At 43.5% G+C, this 26,536-nt stretch overlaps 1 protein-coding gene across 1 annotated transcript in view; it reads left to right on the top strand.

Annotated features, from left to right (window-relative positions):
- The first annotated feature begins 513 nt into the window (after window positions 1-513).
- SERINC5 (serine incorporator 5) overlaps window positions 514-26,536 on the top strand; it is a 36,016-nt gene continuing 9,993 nt past the window's right edge. Inside the window, 9 exon segments of the mRNA XM_039709836.1 lie at window positions 514-781; window positions 784-825; window positions 828-940; window positions 13,536-13,703; window positions 19,875-20,053; window positions 20,350-20,432; window positions 23,324-23,417; window positions 25,002-25,213; window positions 25,967-26,062. Of these exon segments, the coding sequence (XP_039565770.1) occupies window positions 514-781; window positions 784-825; window positions 828-940; window positions 13,536-13,703; window positions 19,875-20,053; window positions 20,350-20,432; window positions 23,324-23,417; window positions 25,002-25,213; window positions 25,967-26,062 (1,255 nt within the window).

Genomic DNA, 26,536 nt, shown 5'->3' on the forward strand with positions numbered 1-26,536 from the left:
ACACACCTCCATGTAGCCCTCCTTTAGAACACACATGATCATTAAAATTAAGTTTTAAGTCTGTGCTGGGCAGAGAAGGAAATATTCATGCTTCTATCAAGTCTTTGTACTTCTTCACGAAGTTCTGGAGTTTAGCATGACCTTGGCTGATTAGCCACCTGCATCAAATAGTAAAGCTTTCTAAAATTAATGGGTTCTCTCGCTATTTCCTTATCTACCAACCTCTGGCTTTATCTACAAGCAGTGTGCTTGTAAAGACACGCTCATCTGATATGGTGACGCCTGTCATATCTGAATTTGGCTGTGCAAGTTCCTGCCATCACATAGGAAGCTGAGAAATCCTTGGCTACTGCCTAGTACTGCCCATGATTCTTAGCGAATGAGGCTGGAGAAATTATTTCGGAAACATCGAGGAGAGGTCTCAGCTCCTGTTAGGAAAGCACGACCTTACAGCTGTCCTTGGAGCAAACATGGCTTTTCCACGCAGGAACGGGCGTGTGTGCCGGCCGTGCGATGCGCCAAAGCAGCTCGCACCGGGCTTGGTGCACCACAGCGTTCAGCTCCAATGCGACGCCCGCCCTCGTAAGATCCGCATGTTTACATGCCCTAATCACTTAATTTATTAGATCCCAGCTACTCAAAACCAGGTGTTTCAGTAAGCACATTAGCAGCAGCGGTCTCAGCAGCGTCCTGCCGCGGCCGGCCCGCTGGGAGCCGCGCTCGGCGGCGCGGCAGCGAGCCCACAGGCGGGCTGACGACAGCGGAAGCCGGGCGGCGGGGCCGGCAGCGGGGCAGAGGCGGTGCCGCTCCGCCCGCGGCGCCCGGGCTGCCCTGCCCAGCCCAGCACCTCCCGGCGCTGCGGGTTCCTGCATGCGGGAGCGGCGGGGGAGCCGCGTTGCCCCGCTCCGCCAGCATGTCCGCCCGCTGCTGCGCCGGCCAGGTAGGGTCGGGGGCGCGGGCAGCGCGGCAGGTGTGCGGGCGGACATTCCCGGGATTCCCGCGGGGGACCCGCCCGGGGGCTCCGCGGCCGCGGCGGGGAGCGAGGTCCCGCGGAGCGAGGTCCCGGGGAGCGAGGTCCCGGGGAGGGGCCGGCGGGCCCGGGGCGCCGGGCGCTCTCCGGGAGCGGGGCCGGGGCCGGCTGTAGCCGCCCCTGCGCTGCTCCCGCGGCTCGGCCGGCTCCGGGCCGGCTGCGCGGTGGAGGAGCAGCAGCCCTCGCAGCGAGCCGCGGTGGCTGCCCAGCTCTGGAGTGCCCACAGTGGTGTTTCAGCCGCTTTCCGGGGTGGGTTCCCCTGGTGTTTCGGGGGGCAGGCTGGCGCGGGCTGTCCCGAGGTGCGTGCGGAGAGGCGGGAGCCGCTCCGCGCACCGGCGCCCGCAGCCGGGCAGCGCCGTGGGGTGGGAGCGCTGACTTGGGGAGAGGCCTTCCCAAAGCCCTGCGCGGCAAGGAGCAGTTCCCACATCCTTTAAGCTGCTGCGGGAGGCGGTTGGGAAGTAGCCACTGGCTGCAGGTGGTGGGGAGTTCTTATACCACATGGTATAAGAATTGGAATGCACTTAGCTAATCTCATAGCCCCTGGCTGCCTATCAGTCCTCAGACCCTTTCACAAACTCCTTTAAATTCGGCTTCTGGAAGGTTTCGGCATATTCAGGTGCTGGCAGAGGAAGTGAGAGATGAGAGCAAGTGGTGATGGAGGGCGGTGCGGGACCTACACTGTTCCATGTGGTGGGGATTCAGAACTCCTCATCTGACCATGGTGCACCTGTTTTCCTATTTAAATCAAGTCCACAGATGAAGGATCAGGACGAGGAGATAGGCAGTAGTGAGGCCCTTTCCAGATCTCCCTGATTACACTGAAGGACTTTTGTTCCTGATAGTTGTCTCTCTGGTGTGATGTTAGACATCTTCCCCAGACACTTTATTTTGTGGTTTATTTTCATAAATCTCTGTTTCTGCAATAGAAACCCATTATTGCTTCTGTCTGCAGCAGACTAGCCAGTGAGCTTATTCTTATTGCTTTACATGTTTAAGTACCTGATGGTCCTAATTCAATTGATATTTCTTTTCCTCTGCTCACTCTGCCCACCCTTACACTCTGATTATTCTCTTGCTCTTCTATGAACCACCTGGGAGAAATGTTACATCTTTCCTGTAACTGGAAGTTCTGGGGGAGATTGGTCTTTTGTCTGAGGTTCATTCAATCTCCAGAGGGGCTGGAGGATTGCTGAGCATGCATCCACTTGCTTGCCCTCCGGGAGCTGCTCTGAGCCTCTCCACACAGTCCTGTGGACCTGCGGGACAGCAGTGACTGTATTTGCTAATACTCTTCTTAATGCAGGGGCCTCCCTGACTGCTGCTTCATAACCATTTTGGCAGTGTGTGAAACAAGTTGTGGAGCAGCTCAACAAAGTACAGTTAGTAGGTGTTGCTACTACAGTGACTCGTGGCTTTTTGCATTTTCATGGTGCTATTGTGCTTTTTTTTTTTTTTTTTTTTTTTTTTTTTTTTTGTGTGTGTGTGTGGCTCCTGGGGAAGTTAACTTAAATTACCAAGAGGATGAAACTGTTGTGAGGCTTAGTGAATGGCATGGCTTTAGTGTGACCAACCTTTAAGACATTCTTGAAGCCTCTGTCCCTACCCTGTGTAGTAATCCCTGATAGTAATGTGTTTCACTCTCAGGTAATCCCTGATAGTAGTGTGTTTCATTGACACCAATACGTCATTTTGGAGTCTGTAAATAAACTGAACTCCTTAGTGTTGTTGAAGATGAAGCGAAAGCCCTAAGGTGGATGTAGTCATAGTGCCAGAAATCTCAGGGGAGATATATTCTGCTGGCTCAAATACTACTTCTGATATAAGACTTACCTATGCCAAATAGGATGTATTGCTGGAGTTACACCAGCAAACACAGCGTGGATAACCTTTTAAAAGGCTATGATAATAAACAGCATAAACCATGTTTCATTAGCATGCAGTGTCACATTTTTAAAATGAAAAATGGTCTTTGCTTTTTTTACTTGATTTATTCCAACCTTGATGAGGGCATGTTTGTATAACGTGATTAATACACAAGATAAACAAATGGGATAGAAATTCTTCATTCTGTCTCATCCAAGCTTCCTCAGGCATTTTGTGGGTACTGTTAATCAAGCTGGAAAATCAAGAAGGAATTTGGCCTCTCCTTCAATGTTTTCCTGAAGATGAAGTTAACCCTATGTCTAGAAAGAGAGATTAAGTGCTTGAGGAAAGCTGAAACTTTTACAAGAGTTATACAGAACAACTCTGATGTTAGGTCCCTGATTTTTTCCAAAATTATAGTAGTTTAATGTGCTTGTTGTCCTGTAGCATGAGGATTTTTTTGTGGTATTTTTGCCTTATTGGTATCTTATGCATGCGTCTGTCTGTGGATCTGCTTTCCTAGAGCTGACTGAGAGCTTTGGTATTGCCTTTCTGAGCTATTTAAGTGGAATTGTCATTCGTGTGTAATTGCCATTTGTCTGTAGCTGATATCAAAATTCTATTGTGAGTTAACTTGACAATTAATCTTCACTCCAAATAATTTCTCTGGTGTGAAGTAGATGATGAGTGATTGGTACTTTTTTGAGTCAAACCTTGCTAAATGTCTAGTTGATGGTGCCTGTCAGAATGAATGCATCCAGGTTTTGCAGCCCAGATGCCTGTTGTTACAGGATATAGTGGCAAGCTGCCAGACTGAAGTGTACTTTGCATTTGCAAAATTATTTAAAATTATCTTAATGGACATTACTGTGTGACTTGCATCCTTGCCAAGTAGATGCTGCAAAGTTTCTTTGAAGGAATTTGGCCATTTATAAACTTTAATTTCTGCAGTTGTTTTTTATTGGGCAGTGTACAATTGTGCTTTGAAGACAATTATGATATTTAGATTTCTGAGCTGTAATAAGCTTGCTAAACGTTTCTTTTGCTTGTATCTCATTGATAGACCTATTTTTAGAATGCAGTGAGAATACAGTTTGGCTTGGGCTTTCACAAGGCTTTTGATTACATAAAAACTCTGCTTAAATTGACAGGAAACAGGATTTTTATATTTGGGTTTTCTTCACTAGTGATTCTCAAGAGAATAAAGTTGAGATCATGGTTAAAGAAAGCAGCTGTTGTGGAAAATCTTTATTACAATGAATATGTTTTTTTCCAGAGTTAAATAAATGTAATTTAGATCATTAACATTCATTTTGGGTGGATGGTATCTTGTAGCTGGGTTGTTCAAGTAGATGAATTTTCCAGTTAGAACTGGTAGCTGTTCAAGCTTATGAAGCTCTTTTTGTAGGTCCATTAACTCTTGTGAGAGGTCCTTAATAGTGTTCTGCACTTAGAAATCATATCAGATAGTAAATATGTGCCACAAATTAGAATAGCAACTTTTCATTTTCTACCCATAATTCTAATTCTGATGGAGTTTTTTTTAAAAGAAAAAAAAAGGGGGGAAAGACACTCCTGTTATATTTTTAAGGTTGGCCTTGGCTCATCTTTTGAATTCTGTGACTCATAACCTCTGAGGAAAGGAGGGAGATGCCTGTGCACTCCAGGACTGCCTGCTACTCTGGTGCTGCCTGTTTGCACCTGCAGATTGAGAAGGGGGCTTGCAGTCCTGTCCCCCATGGTCTCCTCTTTTCATTGCATGGTGAAAAGGGTGGTTGCGTCACTCTTACCCAGATTTGTGTCCTCTGAGGTCACAGGAGCACTGCAGGATGTATGTGTAGTGTGATGCACCACAGTGCTGAGGGATGGTGCCGGTGCTGTTCCTGGCTTCGCTCCACATGGTGCTCCCAGAAATACCATCTCTTGTTCTGCAGATGGTCTTCCTAGGTGACAGGGGTTTGTTTAGTGTGTTTGACCTGAACATTTAGCTGCAGGTATTTCCACACCTCTGCCACTGCTGTTGCTAATTGTAATAGAAGGTGAAACTAGCTGTTTGAGGTGAGATGTAGGCTATTGTAGTGTACTCCAATGTGTTAGGAAAAAAGGCCTGGTGAAGGACTATTTTCCCTTTTTGCAGAAACATGGAGTTGTTGCTTTAAATAAATGGTTTCCTGAATAACTGAATTAGCAAAGCCTGATTTCCTGCAGCTTTGTCCATTGAAGTTGGTCTCTCGTGTTGATTCCCTTTCTAATAAATACGAAGTTGCGTTGCAACCTCTTCCTTGCTTAAGATTTTCCTCCACTAAAACTTTTGCCTGTTTTCATGGAAATGTTAAAAACTTATCTTGGAGGCTTCATCTGCCTGCCATAGCAGGATAAAATTAACTACTGGACTCAAAAGTGATCAAAATGGGAAGAAAAAGTGACCAAAAGATGGGGAGATCCTGTAGGTGTTGTATCATTTGTCATTGCATTTCTAGGTTAGAATCCTTTCCCTGTCACTGCATAAGAGGGAGAAGACAGTCTTTCTCATTTCTGCCTGATTTCCAATTGCTTCCTATTTTCCTAGACTTTTTCTCTTGCATCCCCTGAGTTGGTTGTATTGTGGGCTTAAAGAAATGCCTTAAAATACCCATAGGTCTAGAGCTGTGGAGTTAAGGCAGTATAAGAGCAGGGCCTTCACTTTTAAGGGCAAGGGAGTATTTTTCTGCTGAAGGATCTAAACACTACTGCTGGTTTTATTTTAGTTTTTGCAAGCGTGGTTGTTCTGGCATATGTTTTTCCTGTTACTGGAACTTTCATTGCAATGGAAGTACTCTCAGTTGTAGGTACAGACATAGTTAATTCAGGGATGAAAGCCTGAGCTGTGACTATGCTGGAAGCTGTAGGTCTTGTTGGAGCTAGTGACTGCTCTCATCCCAAACACAGGCTGAGGTTGCATGGTGTTCTCAGGTTAGCCATGAGAAGGTGCTTGGACCTTAGGTAGCTGTGTCCTTCCCAAGGATCCCAGTCAGTGGAGCTTCCATTTCGTTCTCCACCATTAGGGTGCAGGTCCTAATAGGTCTTAGCATTTTAAATGCCCACCCTCCAAGATATTTAGTCTGCAGCTGACCATTCTGTTTGTGGGATTTGACCTGCTGCCTTGTTCAAGTTATCCAGGAAATAAGCGTGAAGGAGTGGGGCACTGAGGCACCCAGAGCTGGGGACTGTAGGGTGTGCCCGTGATGGCATGTGGGGGAGGTGGCTCTGTGCCCATTTTGAAGGGAGACCTACACACCAGCAATCTCATAATCATTTTAATTAGTGGTAGCTGCACAGGAACTAGTGTTTGCAGTTTAGTAATTGGATATTGCAGCAATTAAAGATGGTCCGTGTTCAAGTACCTAAGCATATAAATGTTAACAGTCTGAGCACATAAAATTTTGCTCTTCTTTCTGCCCAGTAGCACTGATCCAAAATACATCAACCTGTAATCTCTGGTACTGAGTCTTAAGAGGAACTGTTCTTCATATTTTTGAAAAGACCTGTCTCAAGGTTTTTTCTGTTGGCTTATTACAGTCACTGGCAAAACAGTGGTTCAGGAATACTTCCTATATCAGGAAGATGTAGGCATTATATTTAAAAATGCTCATCAAGAAGCAATGTCAGGATGTGAGCAAGCTCTACTTTGAACCTGTCAGTCAGGAAAAGTGTGTGAGCGTTGTGACATTGATGTAAACTGAAGCATCTTTAGCAATGCTTTGGACATGTAGGTTTTTATTAATATGAAGGAAGGAGCAAGAGTTAAGGCTTTGTACCAGTTTATTGGCTTTTGTCTCTTTGTGCAAAGTGTTAATGTCATTTTTTTCCTTTTTTTTACTCCCCACCCTAAAGTCCTCTTGGACTGAAACCATCTTTTAAAGACACAGCATGTTTGTGGAACAGTTCAAAGCTGCCTGTTCATTCAAAAGCAAAGAAGCTTTCCAGCTTTTGCGTGCTTTTAAGTCAATGAAAATGAAAATTTCATTTTAACTCCAGTGGTACATGCGCTTAGGCAGTTACTGTCCTGCATTTTGTTCTCTGTACCTGGTGATTTACAGTGTGCCATTCTACCTCTAGAGCCCAGGTCTCGAACATCAGAGCTAACCTGGAGAAAATCTGCTCTCTGTAAGAAGTGAAAGCCCCAGTTGTGAGACTTTGCCACTGCCCACTTCCTTTTAATCTTTCAGTTGCTCGGTTATTATCTCCTCTGCTGTGAAAGTCTGAGAAGGGGCTGCAGCATGAGCTTAAACTACCTGCAGATGAGAAAACTGTGAAATGCAAAATTATAGGAAAGGACAGCTGAACCTGTCACCCAGCAGAGGTTGCTCTCAGTGAAGAATGTCCAGGGATCAATGCAAAGAAGATTGAGGATCAGGTCTGACTTGAGAAGATATTTAAAATTTCTCCCAGAAACACAGAGGCAGATGAAAGGACTAGTGAAGCAGAGACTGCTATTGAAGCAGATGTAACCTGGATGGCAAAAATACAACTTTTTAAGTACAGCCATGTAGCTGGTTGCCCACCTTGTGTGGGGAGTGCTACAAGGCTGAGTCCCACCCCCTCTGGCTGTGTGCTGGAGAGAGGAGGCAGGTGACTTGCTCGACTCTTTGCAGTTCGACTACCATGCTTTTTTAGGAGAGACTGGGTAAATTAATTTTTTTGGGGGAAAAAGACCCTGAACAGCTTAGGTGCTGGGAGGAGAAGTCTTAAAAGCCTTCAAATGAGACTGAGGATAAATGTTTTGGTTTCCTTCTCTGATGAGCAGGGAGAAAAGAGCAGGAAATTTAAAGGTTGTTTAAGTTAGTAAAGAAAGCCTCGCCAGGAACCCGTGCCTGGGAAACTGTAGCAGACAGATTAGAAAATGGGGTTTTTTTTCACTTCTCAGTGTCAGATTTAAGTAACCACAGGGATGGACAGTTTTCCTCATACTGCTGTCAAATCCAGATGGTCTATGCTAATGGAAAATAACTCAGTAGAGGAGATGGGTGATATGATACACTGTGAGGCTCAGATCAGACTAAACAATTGACTTGATTTTTCCAGAATCATCAGGAGAAAAACAGTTGAGCAGACTTGAATTTAGACATTTTGCAGTGATGCTATTTTCTAATGCTGAGCTGAGTGACCACTTTTAGTATAGTTTGTGCATAGAGAAGAAGTGAATCGCCCTCAGCCCAGCTTCACTTCAGCTCTGCAGTGCCCGGCAGTGGCTCACCCATGGTTTAACTCAGAGCAGCTTTCTTGCCTGGGTTTCCAGCTGCTTGGTGCTGCCTGGCAGCTCTGCCCCGTGGCGGCTGAGGGCAGGAAAGCCTCAGCAGAAAGCACGACTCAGGCAGCGTCTGGGCTGGCATGGCTTTCCTCTGAAATCGGTTTCAATTTTGCACAGTTTGCAGTGTGAGATGTGCTCCTCAAAATAGGTCGTCTGTTGATTAACTGGTATGTTGGTGCACAAAGCCTCTTGGCTTAAGTCACATGGTGAGTCTGAATATTAAATAACAAGCAGTGGAAAGCCAGTTAAGTCAGACAAAGGACAAAATAAAGCCTCCTTTTTCGTGAGTTTAGTTACTTCAGAAGGACAAACAGCTGTGTTATCATGTGACCCGTTGAAGAAGCTTTTGGAAAATGCATGTGCATAACAGCACTCGGTTTTCAGTAATCATCTGAGACAGCTCCTAACACTCAGGACACCTGGCATCAGACATCTCTTATTTTCATGAACCAGTGCGCTAGTGAAATATTTACTTCTAGAGATGCTCTTTCCTGAAACCAAAAGGCCAAGCAAGGGCAGGTATGTGGCCACTTCAGCACGTTTTTCATGCAGGGCTAGCTGCTGTGCCTGTCCCGCCTGCTTGGGTGCTGCCTGTAGCTGTGAGAGTAGATGTTTGGATGTTTTTGGTAGACGCTGCTGTTAACAGCTCGGTGACTGCATTATCTGCAAATCTTATGGCCCAGATAATGCTGGTGGTCAAGTGATCAAGCAGTGCATGAAAAACTAAGCTGCTGTAGTCCCCCATGAAAAGAAGCTTCAGCAAGGCACATTCCTGTGCTCCATGGACAGGCTGGAAGGCACGCATTCTCCCCCGACGCTCTCACCAGGCTGTCAGCTAGGAAGGAAGAGATGAAAAGCTGCTAAGTCTTCATTTCACTAAAGGATGCAGTTTTTTTCCTCCGTTGTGCTCTTATCCCCTTTGATTTTTACCATTTCTGCTGAAGTCTCCCAAAAGGAAATTCTTTGTTGTGATAAGCTTGATACTTGCCCATGGTTTGTATAATTTAAAAATACCATAGGCTATTTTGGGCTGTGATCCCAAGACACTTCTCTTTAATGACTACACAAAGTATTTCCTAAATCCTTTGAAATATTTTTGGAAATGTATGTGGAAAATACGTTCTTAAAATCTCACTGTCTCTGTAAAAGCAGCAGGCAAGATGGGTTCTTACTTCCAGTCGTGTATGTAAACAGTTACATGTGCTTAACATTACTCTCGTATGTTAAGCCCCATTCCACTGATTTATCAGATCTCATCACAGCTTGCAAAAATCAAGACTTGAGTGTGGGACAGATGTTAAGGGTGTGTTGGCAGAGTAGTTATTGTAGGGAACCAATAGTTTGCTTGCAAATTGATAAACCTGCTTTTGCCCTGTTTTGTTAACCTGTTTAACTCTTGTAACCATAGGTGCTCCCCAGGCTGTTGTAAGATGGGACTCTTCAATATGTCCGTGCTTGCCGGTACTTGGAAAAGTGGTTTGCATGAACTAGGGCTGTTACGTGTCTGCTTACTGCTGCTCTTTCCTTGGTGAATGTCAAAATTACTGTTCTTGCATTGGCAGGCACCTGCAGCACTCAGATTGAATGAGGTGGTAGGAAAGTGCCACTGGAAACATCTGTTCGGAGAAGGGAGGAGGTGTGTAGGACAGCTGCAAAACATTCTCCTCTGCTTTCCCCTCCTGCCCGTGCACTGTGCCCTCGTGTGAAGGAGTAGAACTGTTGCTGCTGTTGCGTAATAATAAATCAGCAGCTGAGAAGGGGTCATATGTGATTTTCATACCTTGCCACTAGGTTGCTTTATTCGGTCACCCGCAGCAGAAGAAAGAACTGTCAGGGCTCATGAGTGCTGGAGCAGGGGTAAGAATGGGCAAGAGGAGTGGTTGGCAGAGGAGTCACAGGTTAGTCTCACTTGGAAGGGACCCACAAGGGTCATTGAGTCCAGCTCTTACGTGAATGGCCTATATGGGGATCATACCCACAACTGTGGTGTCATTGGGAGAAAGGCTGGGTCGAGCCTGGGGTTGTTAAGCCAGCCTGGCTGCCGGAAGAAATGTCTGTGAAACTGCACTTTGAATATATTTTGGCAGAAATATTTCCCACACAGCTTTCCACAGCTGCTGTTGTGAAACCAGTCAAGTCAGCCATCATGCAGGCAGTTCAAATCTGTTTTCTAGTATGTTAGGCTTTCAGATTCTGGGGTCTCAGGCAAGTTGGCGCTGTACTCTGTGAGCTCTGAAAGAGTAGCTCTGAGCAAAGCAGGCAGCTGGTCTACGCTGTGGCGTCCTGGTGGGTTAGTGTGAGGGAGCTGGCTGATGGTGTTTGTGGAAAGGATAAATATTTGCCCACTGTTTGTAATTGTTGTCAGACAGTGGTGTTCACCCTGGTGAGGAGATGTAAATCTAGAGAGAGAGAGCTGGGCTGGCTGTGCTTGCTGCCTGGCTTGTGGGAGCCTCTGGGTTGAGAGGGACTTGAAACCAGAACCTGCTGCAGGATGATGAAATCCTGGTAGAGCAGCCTGGCTTTCAGGTGCTGCTGTACTGGGCTCTTGTAGAGCCTGGGCTTGGGGTGCTCATGAGACTCTGAAGGAGCTCTGTACATACAGACCTGCCTGCTGGTAATGTTCACAGACCTTCATTGTTGGTTGGGTTGTGTCTGTCCTAAAAACTGCACAGCATCTTCCTCCGGCTCCTGCAGAGCCCCATCCTTTGGAGGAGATTTTAATGATAAGCTTAATCTGTAAAAGATTTTTGACATTACTTTCTTTTTTTCTCAGTCTCTTTTTTATAACGTGACAAAAATTTGTTGCTGGCTTGCAGTGAGTTGGGAGACCCTGTGCAGAACATTGCTGCAGTCGAAAGGCAAAGGAGAAGTGAGATGGGCCATGCCTGCAGTAAAGGATATGGCATCAGAGTATCTGTGTAGCTTAGCTGCACATTGACCAAAACTTAACAGAGAAAGAACTCTTTGTATGTGTGGGCTTTGACGTCTTGTCACCCAAAGATAATATCTTTGAAACCTCTTGGGTTAGAAGGTTGTGGCCAGCATCTTAGTCTTTGGGACAGAGACTGTTCTCATTTATTTTTGGATAACACCTATTTCATTGTGGCCTACTCTGGAATGTTAGAGGTACAGTTTAAAAAAGAAAAAAAAAATATAAACCCTCACAAAAAAACCCCAAACCACCAAATTTGAGGCTGTGGCTGAATAGTCTAACTAACTTTCTATGGTTTCCATGGCTTTTCAGAGTGCTTGAAGAGGTGCATCTGGAAAAAGATGGAAATAGTGGTATTTTTCAGAAATATTTCCTATTTTTAGGGTACGTGCTCAGTATTAGAAACTATCATTAAGGTCTAAGTAATGTGGAAAAGTACATAAATGACTTGCATATTCTGTTTAAGCATTTGTTGCTTTAAGTAGCAGCTCTAATGACCCAGGAGTAGAATAGCAGACGTTGCTGGATGTAGGGGAGATTTTACTGGCAGAGCTCTCTAGCACCTGGTGTAGGAAAATGTTTTTCTCCTTACAAATGCCAAAGCTGCATACCTTTTTACTTCCTTACTGTAGTTGTTATGCTAAGGCAAGCAGTTCAAGTTCATTGTGGATACTTTGGATTGGGTTGATAACCAAATCCTTTCATGTTAAAAGGACCTTCAGTCTACTTTTTTGTTCCTTGTTAAAATTCTGAAGTGGGTAAATTACACATTTCTGGTATGCATTTATTTTTAAATGTTACCGCATATGTTTGCTGAGTCAGTAACTTGCTGTTGTTTCCTTATATCCTGGACCTGTGTTGATGCTCTAAAAGATAATGTAATTTCACTACCTATAAAAAACAGAATTGCTATCCAGCCACTAGAGCCTTCTATTTTGAAAGTATACTTGCCTGATGTGCCTTTGCACATAGTATTTTTAATTTCCAGCTTAGGTGCCAACACGAGCCCATTCTGTTTATTCCCCATATCTGGAGCTCTGTGTTTTGGGCAGGATTTCTGTTCTGCAGTAGCAGCAGTTTTAGCAGCTGCATGCTTTGAGGCCCCGTCTCCTCTGGCATGAGAGCCAGTGGTGAAGTGAGAGAAGAGCAGCTTGGGGGCTGGGTTGGACTGTCCCTGTGTTATGTCTTCTGCAGCTGAAGAGCTGCTGTGGAGAAAGGGAAGGGCCTGTCTGCCACCTCCTCCTGGGGGCTGAAGGCAGGAAGTGTGACCTGGAATGTTGCAGGGATAGTCATAGCAAGGAAGTGATAAGCTGGGAGTCTTTTCAGGAGAACTCTTCAGAATGATTTGAGGCTCTTTGAACAACCAGTCTGGTTGTGATATTCTGGAATTAGATATAGGTGTCTGCAGACACACATGAAACCCTTTATCAGACAAGTCCTTGATGCTGGAAGAGGAAGTGTCCTGGGAGGAAAGTAGTGCATGATGCTTGGGTTCCTGACGACACATACAACCAATGAAGTTTGCCTGGACTACTCAAATGTGGCACTTGTGATTTTCAATCTTTTGGCAAGCATCCACCTTGTACAACTGCTTGCTGAAAGCAGAAGGTCCTGTGGCCCCTCCAAAAGCTGAGGAAACACCAGCAAGAAGCAGCCTTGGTGTGCTGGAGTGCCATGCTCTGGCAGCAGACCATACCTAGCCTCAGGGAGTGCCTGGAAAATGGGAGTGTAGCGGGGTGAGGTTACTCTGGGTTGGCAGCAGTGAGACCTGGGAGGGCGGCTCCCTGCTCCTGGCTGCCTGCTGATGTCCAAAAATCCCTCCTGTGGTCATGGTTGGTGGGTTAAGCACAGACAGGAACCATGTGGAGCTGCTGCCTATTGCAAGTAAGGGCCTAGCCATGGACAGTGCTGCCTTATGTATGTAAGTAAGACTTACCTTTGTACTTTATACACGACTTTTCTAAAAGTAGAAGGCAGGGAAGGTGAATCCAGGTTCTTTGAAAGTCAGTGATACTGTTGACAGCAAGAAAATAATGAACCTCAATCTAGATCCCTTCAGGATTTATTCAGTACCTTTTTCCTTGTTGAATAAAATAATTACATGGGTTTTGCTGTGTTTTGTGGGTTTTATCTTGGTGGACCTTCAGTTGCTGGTAGAAAACTAAAATACACAGAGAAATCTGTCTCTCATCCTTAACAAATCTGGGAAAGCTAGACACTGATGTGCTTAAAACTAGTGAGTTTTGATAAACAAGACAGTCTGCTTCCACTTAAATGCTGCTCAGCTGGGAGGAGAGGATTTGAGAAATTCTGGAGTTTTTCAGGAAGTCTCCCAGCTTCCCTGTCTAACTTTTGCAACAGAAACCTTAAGATGGATGGTTTTGGTAGGTTTCTGACTTGTGGGTTTTTTGTCTTTTCAGTTGGCCTGCTGCTGTGGTACTGCTGCTTGTTCCTTGTGCTGCAAATGCTGCCCCAAGATAAAACAGTCAACCAGCACCCGCTTCATGTACGCGCTTTACTTCATCCTGGTGACCATCATCTGCTGTGTCATGATGTCCACAACAGTAGCTAATGAAATGAAAACTCACGTAAGTAACAGGAATGTGGACATTGCTGCCCCTGGAAGAAAATGGGGCTCCTTCCACGGCTCTTTGTGTACAGGGGTGTTCCCTCAGAAGAGGCGGTCAATTTCCTCCCCCCATCCACTTCTAAACCCAGATGGGATGATTTTCCATGCTCAGTCTCTTGATTTTTCCATGCTCAGCATCTTCCTGTCACCCACTGGGCATGTTTCTCAACAGGAAGAGCCAAGGCCTGGCATCCTTCCTCTCTGGTGCAGAAATCTGCTGCAGTGAACCCACCCTTCCCAGATTTGCTGTGCGGGCAGTGTCACAGGAGGGAGAAGTATTGAGGAACTTGTTTTAGTAAAACAAATCAGTTCAGTCTAACTTCGAATTTTGTCTCTGGCCGTTTGTTTAGCAGCAGAAGCAGCAAATTCGAAATATCTTTTCAAGTGTTGCAGTTTTAATTCTGCCAGTCTACTGCAAAGCACAATGCTGCAGAACCTCTACAAGGGGTTTTCTCCAGTGTGTGTTGAGTCACTGTGTTCACATGGTCTCTTAACCACAGCAAATATTGTTCCTCTCTAATTGTCTTTTTAATTAGAGAGCTTCAAAAGCATGAAAGGAGCTGTGGCTGAAGCCGGACTTTAAAACTCAAGCTTCTTTCAGAGTTTTAATATAACTTTCTAAGCTAAATGCTCACCAGCTTGCTTGTGCTCACACACTGGTCCTGTTGTACCACATATTTGGTTTGGCTTCATAAGCCACCCAAGTAGCACAAATCCTCTCTCTCACCCACTATGAATTACAATAATAAAACTCTGCTTTTAACTAGAGGGAACAAGGGCTGCATTGCTTAAGTCTTAAAAATGAAGATGCATCAAATGCATCATTGGGCCTCCTTCAGGGGTTGTGTATGTGCTTGTCCTCGAGGCTCAGAAGACTTCCATCAGTGTGAGCATCTTGTTGTTTTGTGCTGCTCTCCCAAGAGAGAGTGGTTGCACAGTGAGGCCTCTTTCCTCGTTGAACCAGTTGCTGAGCAAGCTGATGCCCTGCTTGCATTCTGCACTTGACTTTTGGTTGTCTATTAAACACTTCCCTCCAGAGCATCCCAGATGAAGAAGCTGGTGGCAGCACCCCCTTCCTGCAACAGAGGTGATACCAGTGGGTTTACAGAAGGCTAATTTGGGGACTTCTGTGTTCTGCTGCCTATGACCTTGCTTTCTTGGGATTGTACCTTCTTTGTATGTTCTATCCTAATTTTCTTTCATTTAATAGCACTTTGCATGAGTTATCCTAGTGCCACATTTTACCCCAGGCCACCAGAAGCTGATGACCACCCTGTAGGAGCAGCCAGTACAGACATGATGCTTGCCTGTAAGCTGTGACTTAAAAACTGTTCAACATGTGTGTGCTGAGATTGCTTGCCAGGAATTGCTTTGACTTACTAGATGCTTAGCTTGGCAATAAAGTGAATAACCCAAGGAACTTAAGTGTGTGGGAGACAAATTATGTGCTCATATCCAAATTTCATAAAGTTCTTTTCCATCAGTAGTGTGGTTTTAATGCAGCTTGTATCCCTAACAAAAAATATTCTTTATCCAACAGAGAAGTGATTCAAGAAGCCTTCAACAACATGCTTTTCAGTATTGCCAAATTTCTTTTCCAGTTCATAGTCTTGAAAGCTCAGTGTGGGAAGAAATGGCACAAAGAGTAGCTGTTAGTTTGAAGTGGAAGGATAATCACTGTCTTAGTTTAAAGCATTTGATGTCTTTGAATGGGAAATGGACCATCTGAAAGTAGGCTTTCTTTATCTGCTTTCTAATTTAATAATTATGTTCAGGGCTGTTAAAAGTTCAAAGACCTCTGAAGCTAATTCAGCACAGTTTTAATAGAGTGCACCTTGAAAATACTTATTCAGACTAACCAGTCTCAGCTTCTCAGTGATGAGCTGTGTTTTGAAAGTGCTGTGCACTTACTGATTCCTTTGCTTTTGGCCGGGTCATGGAACACTCCCAGCTCCTGAAGCCAGACTGTAAGCAAATACTTTGCATGATATTTTTTGGGATCTCATCCTCTCTTTTTTTTTTTTTTTTTTGAGAGAAAACAGATTTTGATTAATTATAATCAGATTTCTTTTTAAATTTTGTATTTAGGTAAGGAATATCAAATTTCAAATTGTAGCGCAGTCCTTTTTAGAGCTGTAATCTTGGCAAGGAACCATGTATCTCCTTTACCACTGTAGAGACCAAATACTCATGCTGATCTTACATGGAAGGAATCTCTTTTCTCAGTGAGAGGTGTTTTTTTCTCTTTGGTTTTTCTGCTGTAAGTTCCCAATTATACAGTAGTAGATCTTTGGGGAAAGAAGCAATCATCAGTGAAGGAACAGGGAAGAAGTTGATGGTTGTTTGCAGAAAAATTTTGGGTAGTAAAATATAAAATAGATTTTGCAGGAGCAAGGTTGAATATCAAGGCAAAAGATTGGGTATTCCTCAATCAAAACATGTGAGCCTGCTGACAGGGACAGAAATACAGAAAACACCAGTATGGAGTTACACTCCATATTGTGCTTCTATACTTTGATCCATATATTTTTTCTTTTTCCCTGTTTTGCTGTTTTTTAAAAAAAAACAGATACACTTAACTCGCATGTGTTCTGTTGAAGCAAAAAATTGCATTTCACAGGCTTTGAAAGGAAAATTTAGAGAAGAAAAGGGAAAAAATGGTTTTGGTCTCTTAAAACAATGTTTAAATTTTTTTTAAACTTAAGTTTTTAATATTAAAGCTCTTTCAAAACTAATGGCTTCAATCTGAAAATATCTATGTCCTACTTAATTAAGGAAAAGAAAAATAAGAAAGATATTTTCAGGAAAATAAACACCAGTAAAATTCAGTTCAGTTGTCTGAAAGCATTTCAGTACAAGGTGGTCACATGTTCCAGCAAAACATACTTTCAGTCTTATTTCCCCTGGTAGTTTATATCTTGGCCCTTAGCTGCATTATTGCATGTTAAACCCCAAATTTGCTACCAAAAATAAGAGCTCTGAGTGCAGATGGCCGTTGCCTATTTATGATAAAAATTTAGCCTTAGATTCGTGATGATGTGTTCTGGTCTGATTGTTTCTTGGTTTTTATTTAATTTCTCAGCTGCCCAGGACAGGTGATTTTGCATGCGGTTTTTTCCCTTGCTTTCCCACCTGCCTAGATTTTCATTCATGCATCCTTAACGAAGTTTGCCTACCATATTGTCCCTCCTTGGATGAGGACACCCAGGTGAAAGCAGGGTCCTCCAGGGCTGTTTCTGCACACTTCTTCCTTCCTGTTCCCCTGGGATGCGCTTTGCTGTGCTCCTGAGCTCAGCAGAGACCCACTCGGGGGTGGCCAGACCCAGTGTTGGCTCTTGCACCAGGATGGTTCTGTGGGCTTGCAGTTTGCACTGAGGGGAGAGCAAGTTCAGGACACCCTCTTCCTGTAGATGCTGCTCCAATGTTGATCATCTCTGAGGGCTGGAAGATTGCCAGCTTTGCTGTGATAACATCATTGCTTGCACAGCAGCTGAGGCGTTTGTGTTATTGGAGCGGATACTGAGTGTCTGCAACAAGAATGCTTTGTCCTCTGCTTGGAGGCCAAAGAATTTAGCTTCTGCTGCTTTTAAAGGTACAAAAGCAGCTATTTCACTGTATCTTGGCAAAAAATGAATATGTGATTTAACAGCTGTCAAAAATATCCAGCAAATGGTTAGCATGGTAAAGCACATAGGGTGGGCAGCCTTCTCAACAGCTGAATGTGTTTCAGAGATACAGATTGAAAAGAAGCATTAGTCTTTTTTGTTTATCAGTGAAGTCACATAAGCCTTCATAAATTGTTTCCAGCAGTAGACCATCCTTTCACAAAAACATACCCTTTTTATTACACCAGTCCTATTGTCCCCAGCATTGTGCTTGTGTGCTGTATCTGTTAGGGCCTCCAAGAGCTTGATTTTATTCTTGTTTTGTTCCTTCAGGACCATGGGTCTCCTAAAAGAGCATTCAGTCTCATGGGACTGTTTCTGTGGCCATCACTTTTTACTGCATAGTGTGGTGAATACTACATAGTGGCTAAACTCTTTGTTGCTTATGTAGGGCAAATGGAGCTATTGTTCTTGTGAATCCATCTATTTTCTCTCAGCCAGACCTGTAATGAAGTAAATATTTACAGAAGGAAACAATGTATAGGTTCAAAAATCCCACCAAGATTTCTGTAGAAACCTATGCAATTAAAGAAGTTGCCTATTTATGGTTACCCAAAGATCTGTTTCTAATTAGCTAGTCAGTTGATCAAGTTTTGTGATATTTTTGTTTTGTTGTGTTTTATTCTGAAAGTCTTGTAAGTAAACTGATTTGTAAAAATCTGTCTCTTTGGTGAGTACTATCATCGATGTCAAACAAATAAGTAATTTTCTCAGAAATATTTTTAGTTCAATATTGTGCCATTTTCTAACCTCTCCTGGTTGATGGTTGTTACAAGCAAAGAACAGAAAGCATTAATTGATAGCCCAGTTGCTTTCCCTGGCATTGTTGCGGCCCCTTGGCTTGCCCTGGCATCACTGTAGTGATGATAGTTCTCATAATTATTCCAGTCAATCCATTTGCTCATTTTGAATGCTGGTGTGTTTGCCCAGTCTAACATTTCATTGCTTTCCAGGACCTGGGAAAAGTGTTGCTGATGCTGCAGACAATTCCTCAGGAGCTTTCCAAAAACTCTTGGATGCAAGTTAGCTACAGCTACTAATGTCCAGCTTCTTTATGCAGTGTCTACTAATCTCTGAGTTACTGCTGAAAGAGGAGCTTGGAGTGGCCCAGCTTGAACCCATTCTTGTAACACCGCACAGCTGTGCTGGTGGTGGTGAAACCGCAGTTTTCATCTCCTCGCTGGTTCTGGCCCACCAAAGATCAGCTCCAAATTGTAGTTAGGTTTGCTGCCCTTAGCTCAGCCACTCAAGTGTTGCTGTGAGCTCCTCTTCTTGAGAAACTGCTAGGAGGGTTGTTGAGCCCCTGCCTGGTTTGGATTCCTGGAACATGGATTGGAGTTGCATATCCTGCTGAGAGAGGAGGGCTTTCAGAGCCTGGTGGCTGGAAGCTGGCAGTTTACTTGTTTATCACTTGTTTACTGCCTCTCAGAGGGCTTTCTACCAGACTGGGAATGCTGCCTGATGGCTAGCACACAGACCCTGGTACTCTTTCGTTGTGATGGCTTTGTGTACTGACCTGCTTGCTGAATAAAGGGGTTCCCTTTGCCATAGCTGTTGATTTGTGCATGCTGCCTCCTGCTACATGTTGGCTGCTCCATAAGAGCAGTCAGCTCCAGAGGGTTTAATAATGTTGTTCAACTGGTCTTACCAGCCTCAGCTGAAGGCTGTGAGCATACAGAGAGGCCTTTTTTTCTTTGAAATGGATAGTGGTTTTCTAATTAAATTCCTGTGTTTCTGTGCAGCTAAATGGTTTTCTGGCTGTGAGGAGCCGATGTCTACACAGAGGTGCCTCACAGCAGCGGGTCCTGGCCACACAGACCTGGGTTTTTGAGCACCCAGCATCATATTCATGTGGTGAAACTGAAGCCAGAATGTGCAGCTGTTTGTTTTCCCCTTCGTGGGGAAAGGCCTCAAAGGCAAATATTTAATGAGTCAAGAGAGGCAGGAATATTCCATCTTTCTGTTAATTTAAAACAAAATCAGGTCAACTGGCACAACTCCCTTTCAGAAGCTGTGATGGAGTGGAGGGTGGTTGCTGCCTCTGTGACACTTGGGTGTGTTTCTGTCTGCCTTTCCAGCCAGGGCAGCACAAGCTGCTGCTGTGTTTCATGTAAGCTGAATTACTGAAGCAGAGTCTTTTGCTGTGCAGCATGGGAAGAAGGGATAAGGTCCCTAGGGTGAGGGAATAAGAAGTAATGGGTAGGAATGGCATGAACCAGGAGATGAAGGAAAGTGGACTTGTACCCCAAGGGATCTGTAAAGAATTGAGAGAAGGCTCTGGAAAAGTTCAGTCCCTTATGCTTTAGATTTTGTTATAAACCCTGAACTCTGAAATCCAGGCTGAAGGGGTGTCAAAAGTCAAAGGTATTAAATGAAGCCAGTGAAATGGTGCACAGATGTAGACGTGCTTATGTGTGCTTTGTGTCCTTTTTAACAGTTTATATGTAATGTGTTCTGCTTTTCAGATTCCATTCTACAAGCAGATGTGCCAGGGTATTCAGGCGGGTGAGATGTGTGAGAAGTTGGTGGGATACTCTGCAGTGTACAAAGTCTGTTTTGGAATGGCCTGTTTCTTCTTTTTATTCTTCCTGTTCACCATCAAAATTAACAACAGCAAAAGTTGCCGAGCATACATTCATAATGGGTGAGTTTTTTATTTGATTGTCTAATTTTAACATCTCTTTACAAATTTGTGCCACAAACTTCCTACTTGGGTGTAGTACTAGACAGAAAAAAACCCCAAAACTCAAAAAACCTCACTTTGCTCTTACTGTTAGAAATAATGTGGTCAAGTGAAAACTAAGGAAAGTGGTAATCAGTCATCAAAGGATAGGTTTTTTTCCTCATTACACTTTAAATAAAGATTTCTTGTGGTACTAAAGTTGAAAGTCTCTAATTCCTATTCCTAAAACCAGATTTATTTTTTTTTTTCTCATACAGATTCTGGCTTATTAAACTTATAGTTTTGGCAGCAATGTGCTCAGGAGCTTTCTTCATTCCTGATCAGGACACTTTCCTCAATGGTATGTCCTCCTGTTTTGTTATGCTGCTTCATTCTCCATTATCTTGAGTGGTTAAAAATCCGAGAGGTCTGATCAACATGAATATTGCCTTGTTTCTTCAAGTAAAGCCTTTACAGGCCAGATGCAAAAATAGTGTTTGTGGGGAACACTGTGTGTGCTGACTACATGGTCTTCATGTGAATGTGCCTGGTTTTTTTCTGACCAAGAGCAGGGCAAAGTGGTAGGTAATGATACCACTTCAGCAATTCTTTAAGAATTCTTGCCAGTTCTTTAAGAAATATGGAACTGTAATGGTGCAGAAGGAGTTGTTCACTCAAGAACACTACAGAGCTGCATATTAGTTTGGCTTGTGCAGGTAGCTCTGGTGTAGTGCTGCAGTCAGGCTGCACAGTGGAGGGGTGCCAGTGCTCCAGGAGGCACAGTAACCTCCTGGGCACTGGTGTTTGCTGGCTGGAAACTTGCAGAGCTCCAAAAGAATTTGGGATGTTAATTTTCAGGTTGGGGGCATGCATGCAATAAAGTAGAATTAGAGTTCTTGGGCCCTGGTACATGTGTTCTGCTGAGGATGCCATGTCAGAAGCATTTCCAGTTTTGGAAGGAATGCTGGCAATAGCACAGGCATGCTGAAGTGCCAGCTGGGAGAGGAGTTTAGCGCAGAAGTCTTGTGGGCTAGAAGCATAAATCCTGGTGATACCAAGATGAGTTTATTCTCTTACATTTGCAGTAAGTACATCTTACAGCTACTTGTAAGCCCTTAAGGTGTTGGGTGTGAACAGGTGGTGGGGGGTGGGATGGGGTCGGTAAAGCAAAGGAGCAGTTGTGCATGCTGCCTGCTTCCACGGAGATTTGCTTGGTTACCTTGTTCTCAACACTCATCTGCTCTAGCCAGGATTTTTAAAAGGGCAGGAGGGAGGGGTAACATGGGACGGAGAGTGGAGTGGGCAGACTATGAGCACAGTACTCTGGGAAACTAAAGTAAAAACCACTACAAATAAACCACTGACAGATACATAATTCAGCTTCTTGCTTTTGCTGTTTGTTTGGTCCTGGCTCAGTTGAGGCCCTCTTCCATGTCCTCTATGAAGTTGTGGGATGGCTGTATGTGTTTGTCCTTAGGACCCATTCTGTTTGGATTAGATGTAGCAGTACAATGCCTTGTACTCATGGGCAGGTGAGATTGCCTGTCATCTTGGCAAGTGACCCTTTTCGTGGTGAAACGTCTTCAGGAACTGATGTGGTTGCAGAAAAGAAGAAACAGAATTTTTTGTGCTGATTCTCAACAGCAGTCTAATGTAGTCTGGAGATACAGCATAACAAGCTTTCTTCCCCAAGCTAGTTCATGACTTTTGACTCCAAAGCTGTATTCTGTGACTTCTGCTAAACTAGATGTAACCACAAATTCCTATTACCTCTAGTCTGCCCCAGAATTTGAAATTTACAGATGGTTTGAGTATTGTATGTTTGTGGGGTTTTCTCCCCTCCTTTCAAGAAACTTACACTGTCTTTTGGTTGCTTGTTTTGTTGTTGGTTTGGTTTTTTTTTTAATAGAGAGGGGGTCATTCTCCCAACTGCTTTTTTTTTTTTCCTTGAAAAATAAAATCTCGTGCCATGTTTCCCAAGCAGTTTGTTAATCATGGAGGGGGAAGATTATGTGCAAGCAGTAGGTTTCTGTGAGTTGTAGTGTTAAACCCACACTGGCTAGGCTGATCTTACCTGTGATTGATCCATAAACGTCTGCAGTATACTGGTGGCAGAGGGAGATCAGGAGAGTCTGTCTATTTAATTATTCACTCCATTGGTGGTCCATTGGAAAGTAGACCTTTCCTACTCTCCCAAATACACATGCCACTTTGTGCCCTGCCTATTTTTTATGTACTTTTTTACGTAATAACTTAATCTGTTTTTTTGTTTTGTATGTTTGAAGAAGCTTGTCAAGTGTATACAATATGTTTAGCAAACCAGACAATGACATTTTTGCTTGCTTTTAAATAATGAGCTTATGACAGAGTAAGGAAAAAAAAATCCCAACATCAACTGCTAATAGGAATGAGCCCTGACTGTTCTGTTCTTCCACTTAACTTACACTTTTTTTTGAAAGAAAAGCACAATACAAGGATATGGTTGAATTTTGCTGATGCATTTCCTTGGTCTTTTCTTCACTGAAATCAGTTGCTCATCTGGAGTAGTTTGTAGGCTGTGTACTGCAGAGCAGCACAAGCTGTATATACAGCTAAAAATTAAAATAGGTATCTGTATTTCCTCAGACACTTCTGATGTTGCATGTAAGAAATCTGTTGTGTAAAACATCCAAGCAGCTACCCAAATGCAGTATATGTAGGTCAACAGTTAAGTACCCAAATAACCTGTCCTAAAATCAGTCAGTGAATACTAAGTGTTCCTTGGGAGTGGCTTGGAACAGCATTTGTGAATAGATAAACCCCACCTTTGTTTTTCTGTGGTACTGGAATCTGGAGAAGAAGAAATTGCCCCTTTTAGTAATTACTGGGTTCCAGTACCTTGCGATTTCAGGGTTTGGATTCCTGTGGAATGCCTTCACACCACCTCCTTTCTGTCAGTCACAAATAAAGGTTTCAGTATTTTCTGTCTGACCATACTAGCTCATAGGCTCCACAAAAATTTTCTAGGTTAGGGAAACCCAGTAGATGTCCTGACAGGATTGTATTGAAAATGTAGCAGGTTGCAAGCTGAATTCATAAGGGAGCTAATCTTGAGTTAACTGAGCTGGCCTTTCATCTGAAATCTCTCATCTCCTGCTACATTTGTGAGCTTGAGATATTCAACCACATTAACAGCTTCACTGCATAGACAATAAATCCATTTTATCTCAAGGGAAAGGCGTTTGACCTATTTTCTGCCTCTCTGCCTTGCAGCCTGGCGCTATGTAGGAGCAACAGGAGGGTTCCTTTTCATTGCCATTCAGCTCATCCTGCTGGTTGAGTTTGCACACAAGTGGAATAAAAATTGGTATGTGTTGGGCAAGTAGTTATTTGCTTAAAATTCTGGTGGACTCCTGACCAATACTTTTCTCATAACAAAAAATATAGTGTCTTGGATGTAATTTTTGAAAGAAGATAGTTGAATCAGAGCTGTTCATAATTACTTCATCTGCTTTCTCCTTCCCCAGCAGAAATGTTCCTTATCACTCACTTCTACTCTGCTGATTTATTGGCTTCCATTAAGTAGTAGTGTCCTGAAGTGCTTGGCTTCCATTAAGTAGTAGTGTCTTGGAATGCAAAAATTTCTAACTATGAGTTATTATATATTTTATAAGAAATTACATCTGCTAATTGGAGTGGTGCAAGAGAATAAAACGAGTTGCAAAATGTAATAGTGAAGCTGTGTGCAATGCTGTGAACTGATAAATCCGCTTTTTCTGTGTCAGCTTAATGCATGTCAATTTTCTTTCTCAGATGAAGACTGCTAATTTGTGTTCAGCTTCTTTCTTGTCATCTAAATAGGCAAGATTCCATTATCAACCTAGATATGCAATATTTGGGTACTGACTTCATTTTTGGTTCAAGTATATTTTCTATTACTGTCCTAGCCCTTCACCTCTCATCAAATTAAAATATTTAAGTTTTCCTCCCGCATGTATTCTCCTGCCTCCACCTCCACCCTTTCTGTCTCACATTTCCTCCTCTACAAACTCTTGCAGCGCTTTCTTGTTCTAATTAAAATACCTGCTAAGAAAGTTTTAGCAAACCTTCAGCTTTGATAAATTCCTGTTACAGGGTGGAAGAGGTGAGAATTCCTTATACCACAGATATTTTTAGTGCTAATTACTGTAGCTGGCTTTTTGTGGATGAAAGACTTCCAGAACCAGCATTTAACTTTAGCTCTCTTTACATTAGATATTCTTTTAAAATAAGTCCTGCTTCCACAAAACCACAGGAAAAAAACCCCACTGAAAAGACTTTCCATCTGCAAAACAGCCCGTTCTTTCAAAACAAGTGTTTTAGTTGCTTCTTTTAAACCTTGGTGGGCTTTGCTAGAAATCTTTGGAAGATGAAGAAAGGAAAACAAGATGAACCACTCTTTAGCTGAGAGAGACTGGTGGTTAGAGTCAAATTGAGAGGAGGCTGAGTGAAAGAGTAGTAAAACTTTCAAGGTAGTACAAGGAGCAGAAGAGAGGCCATGCAATGCCATGAGCAATAAACCTCTGGTTTCATTGTGTGGAGAGCACCACTTGCTAGCCCAGCCTGGGGTCCTTGGAGTTGCTGCTGAGGAAACTCCTGAAGTATTGAGCTGAGATATGCTGATGGGCTGATCCCAGAGAACTCCTGGGAGTTTTAGGAGTCAGCACTGGGCTATAATTACAGAAGGAGCTGATTGTGATAGTACAGAAGATAAACACTGATGATAAGGAATGTTTCCCTCTGTTTCATGGGTAGGAACCTTGCAAGAATCTGTGCTGGTGTAGTGATGCACGCATGCTTGGGGAAAGTAAACACTGTCTTTGTATTTGAGGATATGAACTCTTCAGCTGTTAGAACTTTATGTTCTGGGCAAGTGAAGACAAATATAAGATGCTTATCTCTCTCTCCCCAGGACTGCAGGTGCAAACCACAAGCAGGTGTGGAATGGTCTTCTTGCCTTGGTCACTCTCATCCTGTACTCCATTGCCGTGGCAGCGCTGGTGCTCATGGCTCTCTTCTACACGCGCCCAGAGGGCTGCATGTACAACAAGGTGCTGATCGGAGTGAACGGCGGCCTGTGCCTCTTCGTGTCCCTGGTGGCCATATCGCCCTGCGTCCAGAACCGTGAGTCCACTGACCTGCTCTCCTCCTGGGATTTTGCTGCTGCCGCAGCTGTGTGCCTGGAGGCAAAAGCCATGTCTGGGCAGAAAGTCTAATAGTTCAGAGTTGGTGCTGCTCTTGACTCTGTCTACATATCTGTCTGAAGTGCTGTCGCTCATTGTCAGCTTGACTGCTGAAACCACAGAGGTGTGAGATGTTCTGGGTGTGCCATCAAGCACATAGTATAGAGAACACCCGCGGGCTGATGCCTGGTGCTGTGTTGTGAAATTTACCTAAGTCTGGCAGTGGTAGCTCTCAAACTCACTACTGTTTTACTATTTACTTTTGACTTCTTGGAATTTATAAAGTTTGGGCCTGGTAGAGTTACCAGCAATATTTTATACTTCATGTGCTCTTAGTATCTTGCAAGCATTGGGCCTGAAATTAGTGGAGTGACTCCAACAGAGAGATTACAGGCAAGTAAAGTTATTGTGGCAGCTTTTGAAAGTGGCTGTGTTTGGCAAAAGCATGGAGGTGATTGTTTACTTACACAGGAATCACTAATACTTTCCTAAAACAGCCCACAGAACTAAAAGATAGACCTTTTTTTCTTTATTGGACAGTGGAACTCTTATCTAAACTGCCTCAAACACTCACTAACTGCCTTAAGTGAAAAAAAAAAAGATACTGGTGTGCTGTTATTTAAAGGATATAAATTTCTTTTTCAGTTTGCTATAATGTCTACAAAAATAACCAATTTTCCTTATTCTTGTAAAGGCCAGCCCCATTCTGGCTTGCTGCAGTCAGGAGTCATCAGCTGCTATGTCATGTACCTCACTTTCTCAGCACTATCCAGCAAACCACCAGAAACAAGTAAGTCATCTAATGCTTTATGTCAATGCTTTTAAACATGTTGTGTATTAAAAGCAAGAATTTAGCAAACCTGGATTAACAGACTTAGGGATATAGAAGTGCTGGGTTTGGTCTTCACAGAAAAAATTGCAAATAAATCTGTGCAGCCAAGAGACTGTGCAATTTGCACTCTCCCTGGGTGTTAAATGCTTTGGTATGGGGACACTTAACTTACCTTGGGTGAGTTGCATCTCTTGCACTGTTTCCTATGAACAAATTTCCCAAAGTCTTGTAATCTGTTCCTCCTATGAGAAGTACACATTCTCATAATGCTGAATATGACAAAATACATAATGTGTTAGGTCACATGATAGGAAAGGGTTGGAACAAATGGCTCTTGGATTCCTCTGGAAGAAGCTGGGTGATCAGCTCCATCCAGAAGTTTACAAGGTCCAGTTAGTAGGTGCTGGCCATCAAAGTGCATACTAATATGAC

The sequence above is a fragment of the Passer montanus genome, unplaced genomic scaffold (genome assembly GCF_014805655.1).
Source record: "Passer montanus isolate IOZ18808 unplaced genomic scaffold, ASM1480565v1 scaffold22, whole genome shotgun sequence".
NCBI lineage: Eukaryota > Metazoa > Chordata > Aves > Passeriformes > Passeridae > Passer > Passer montanus.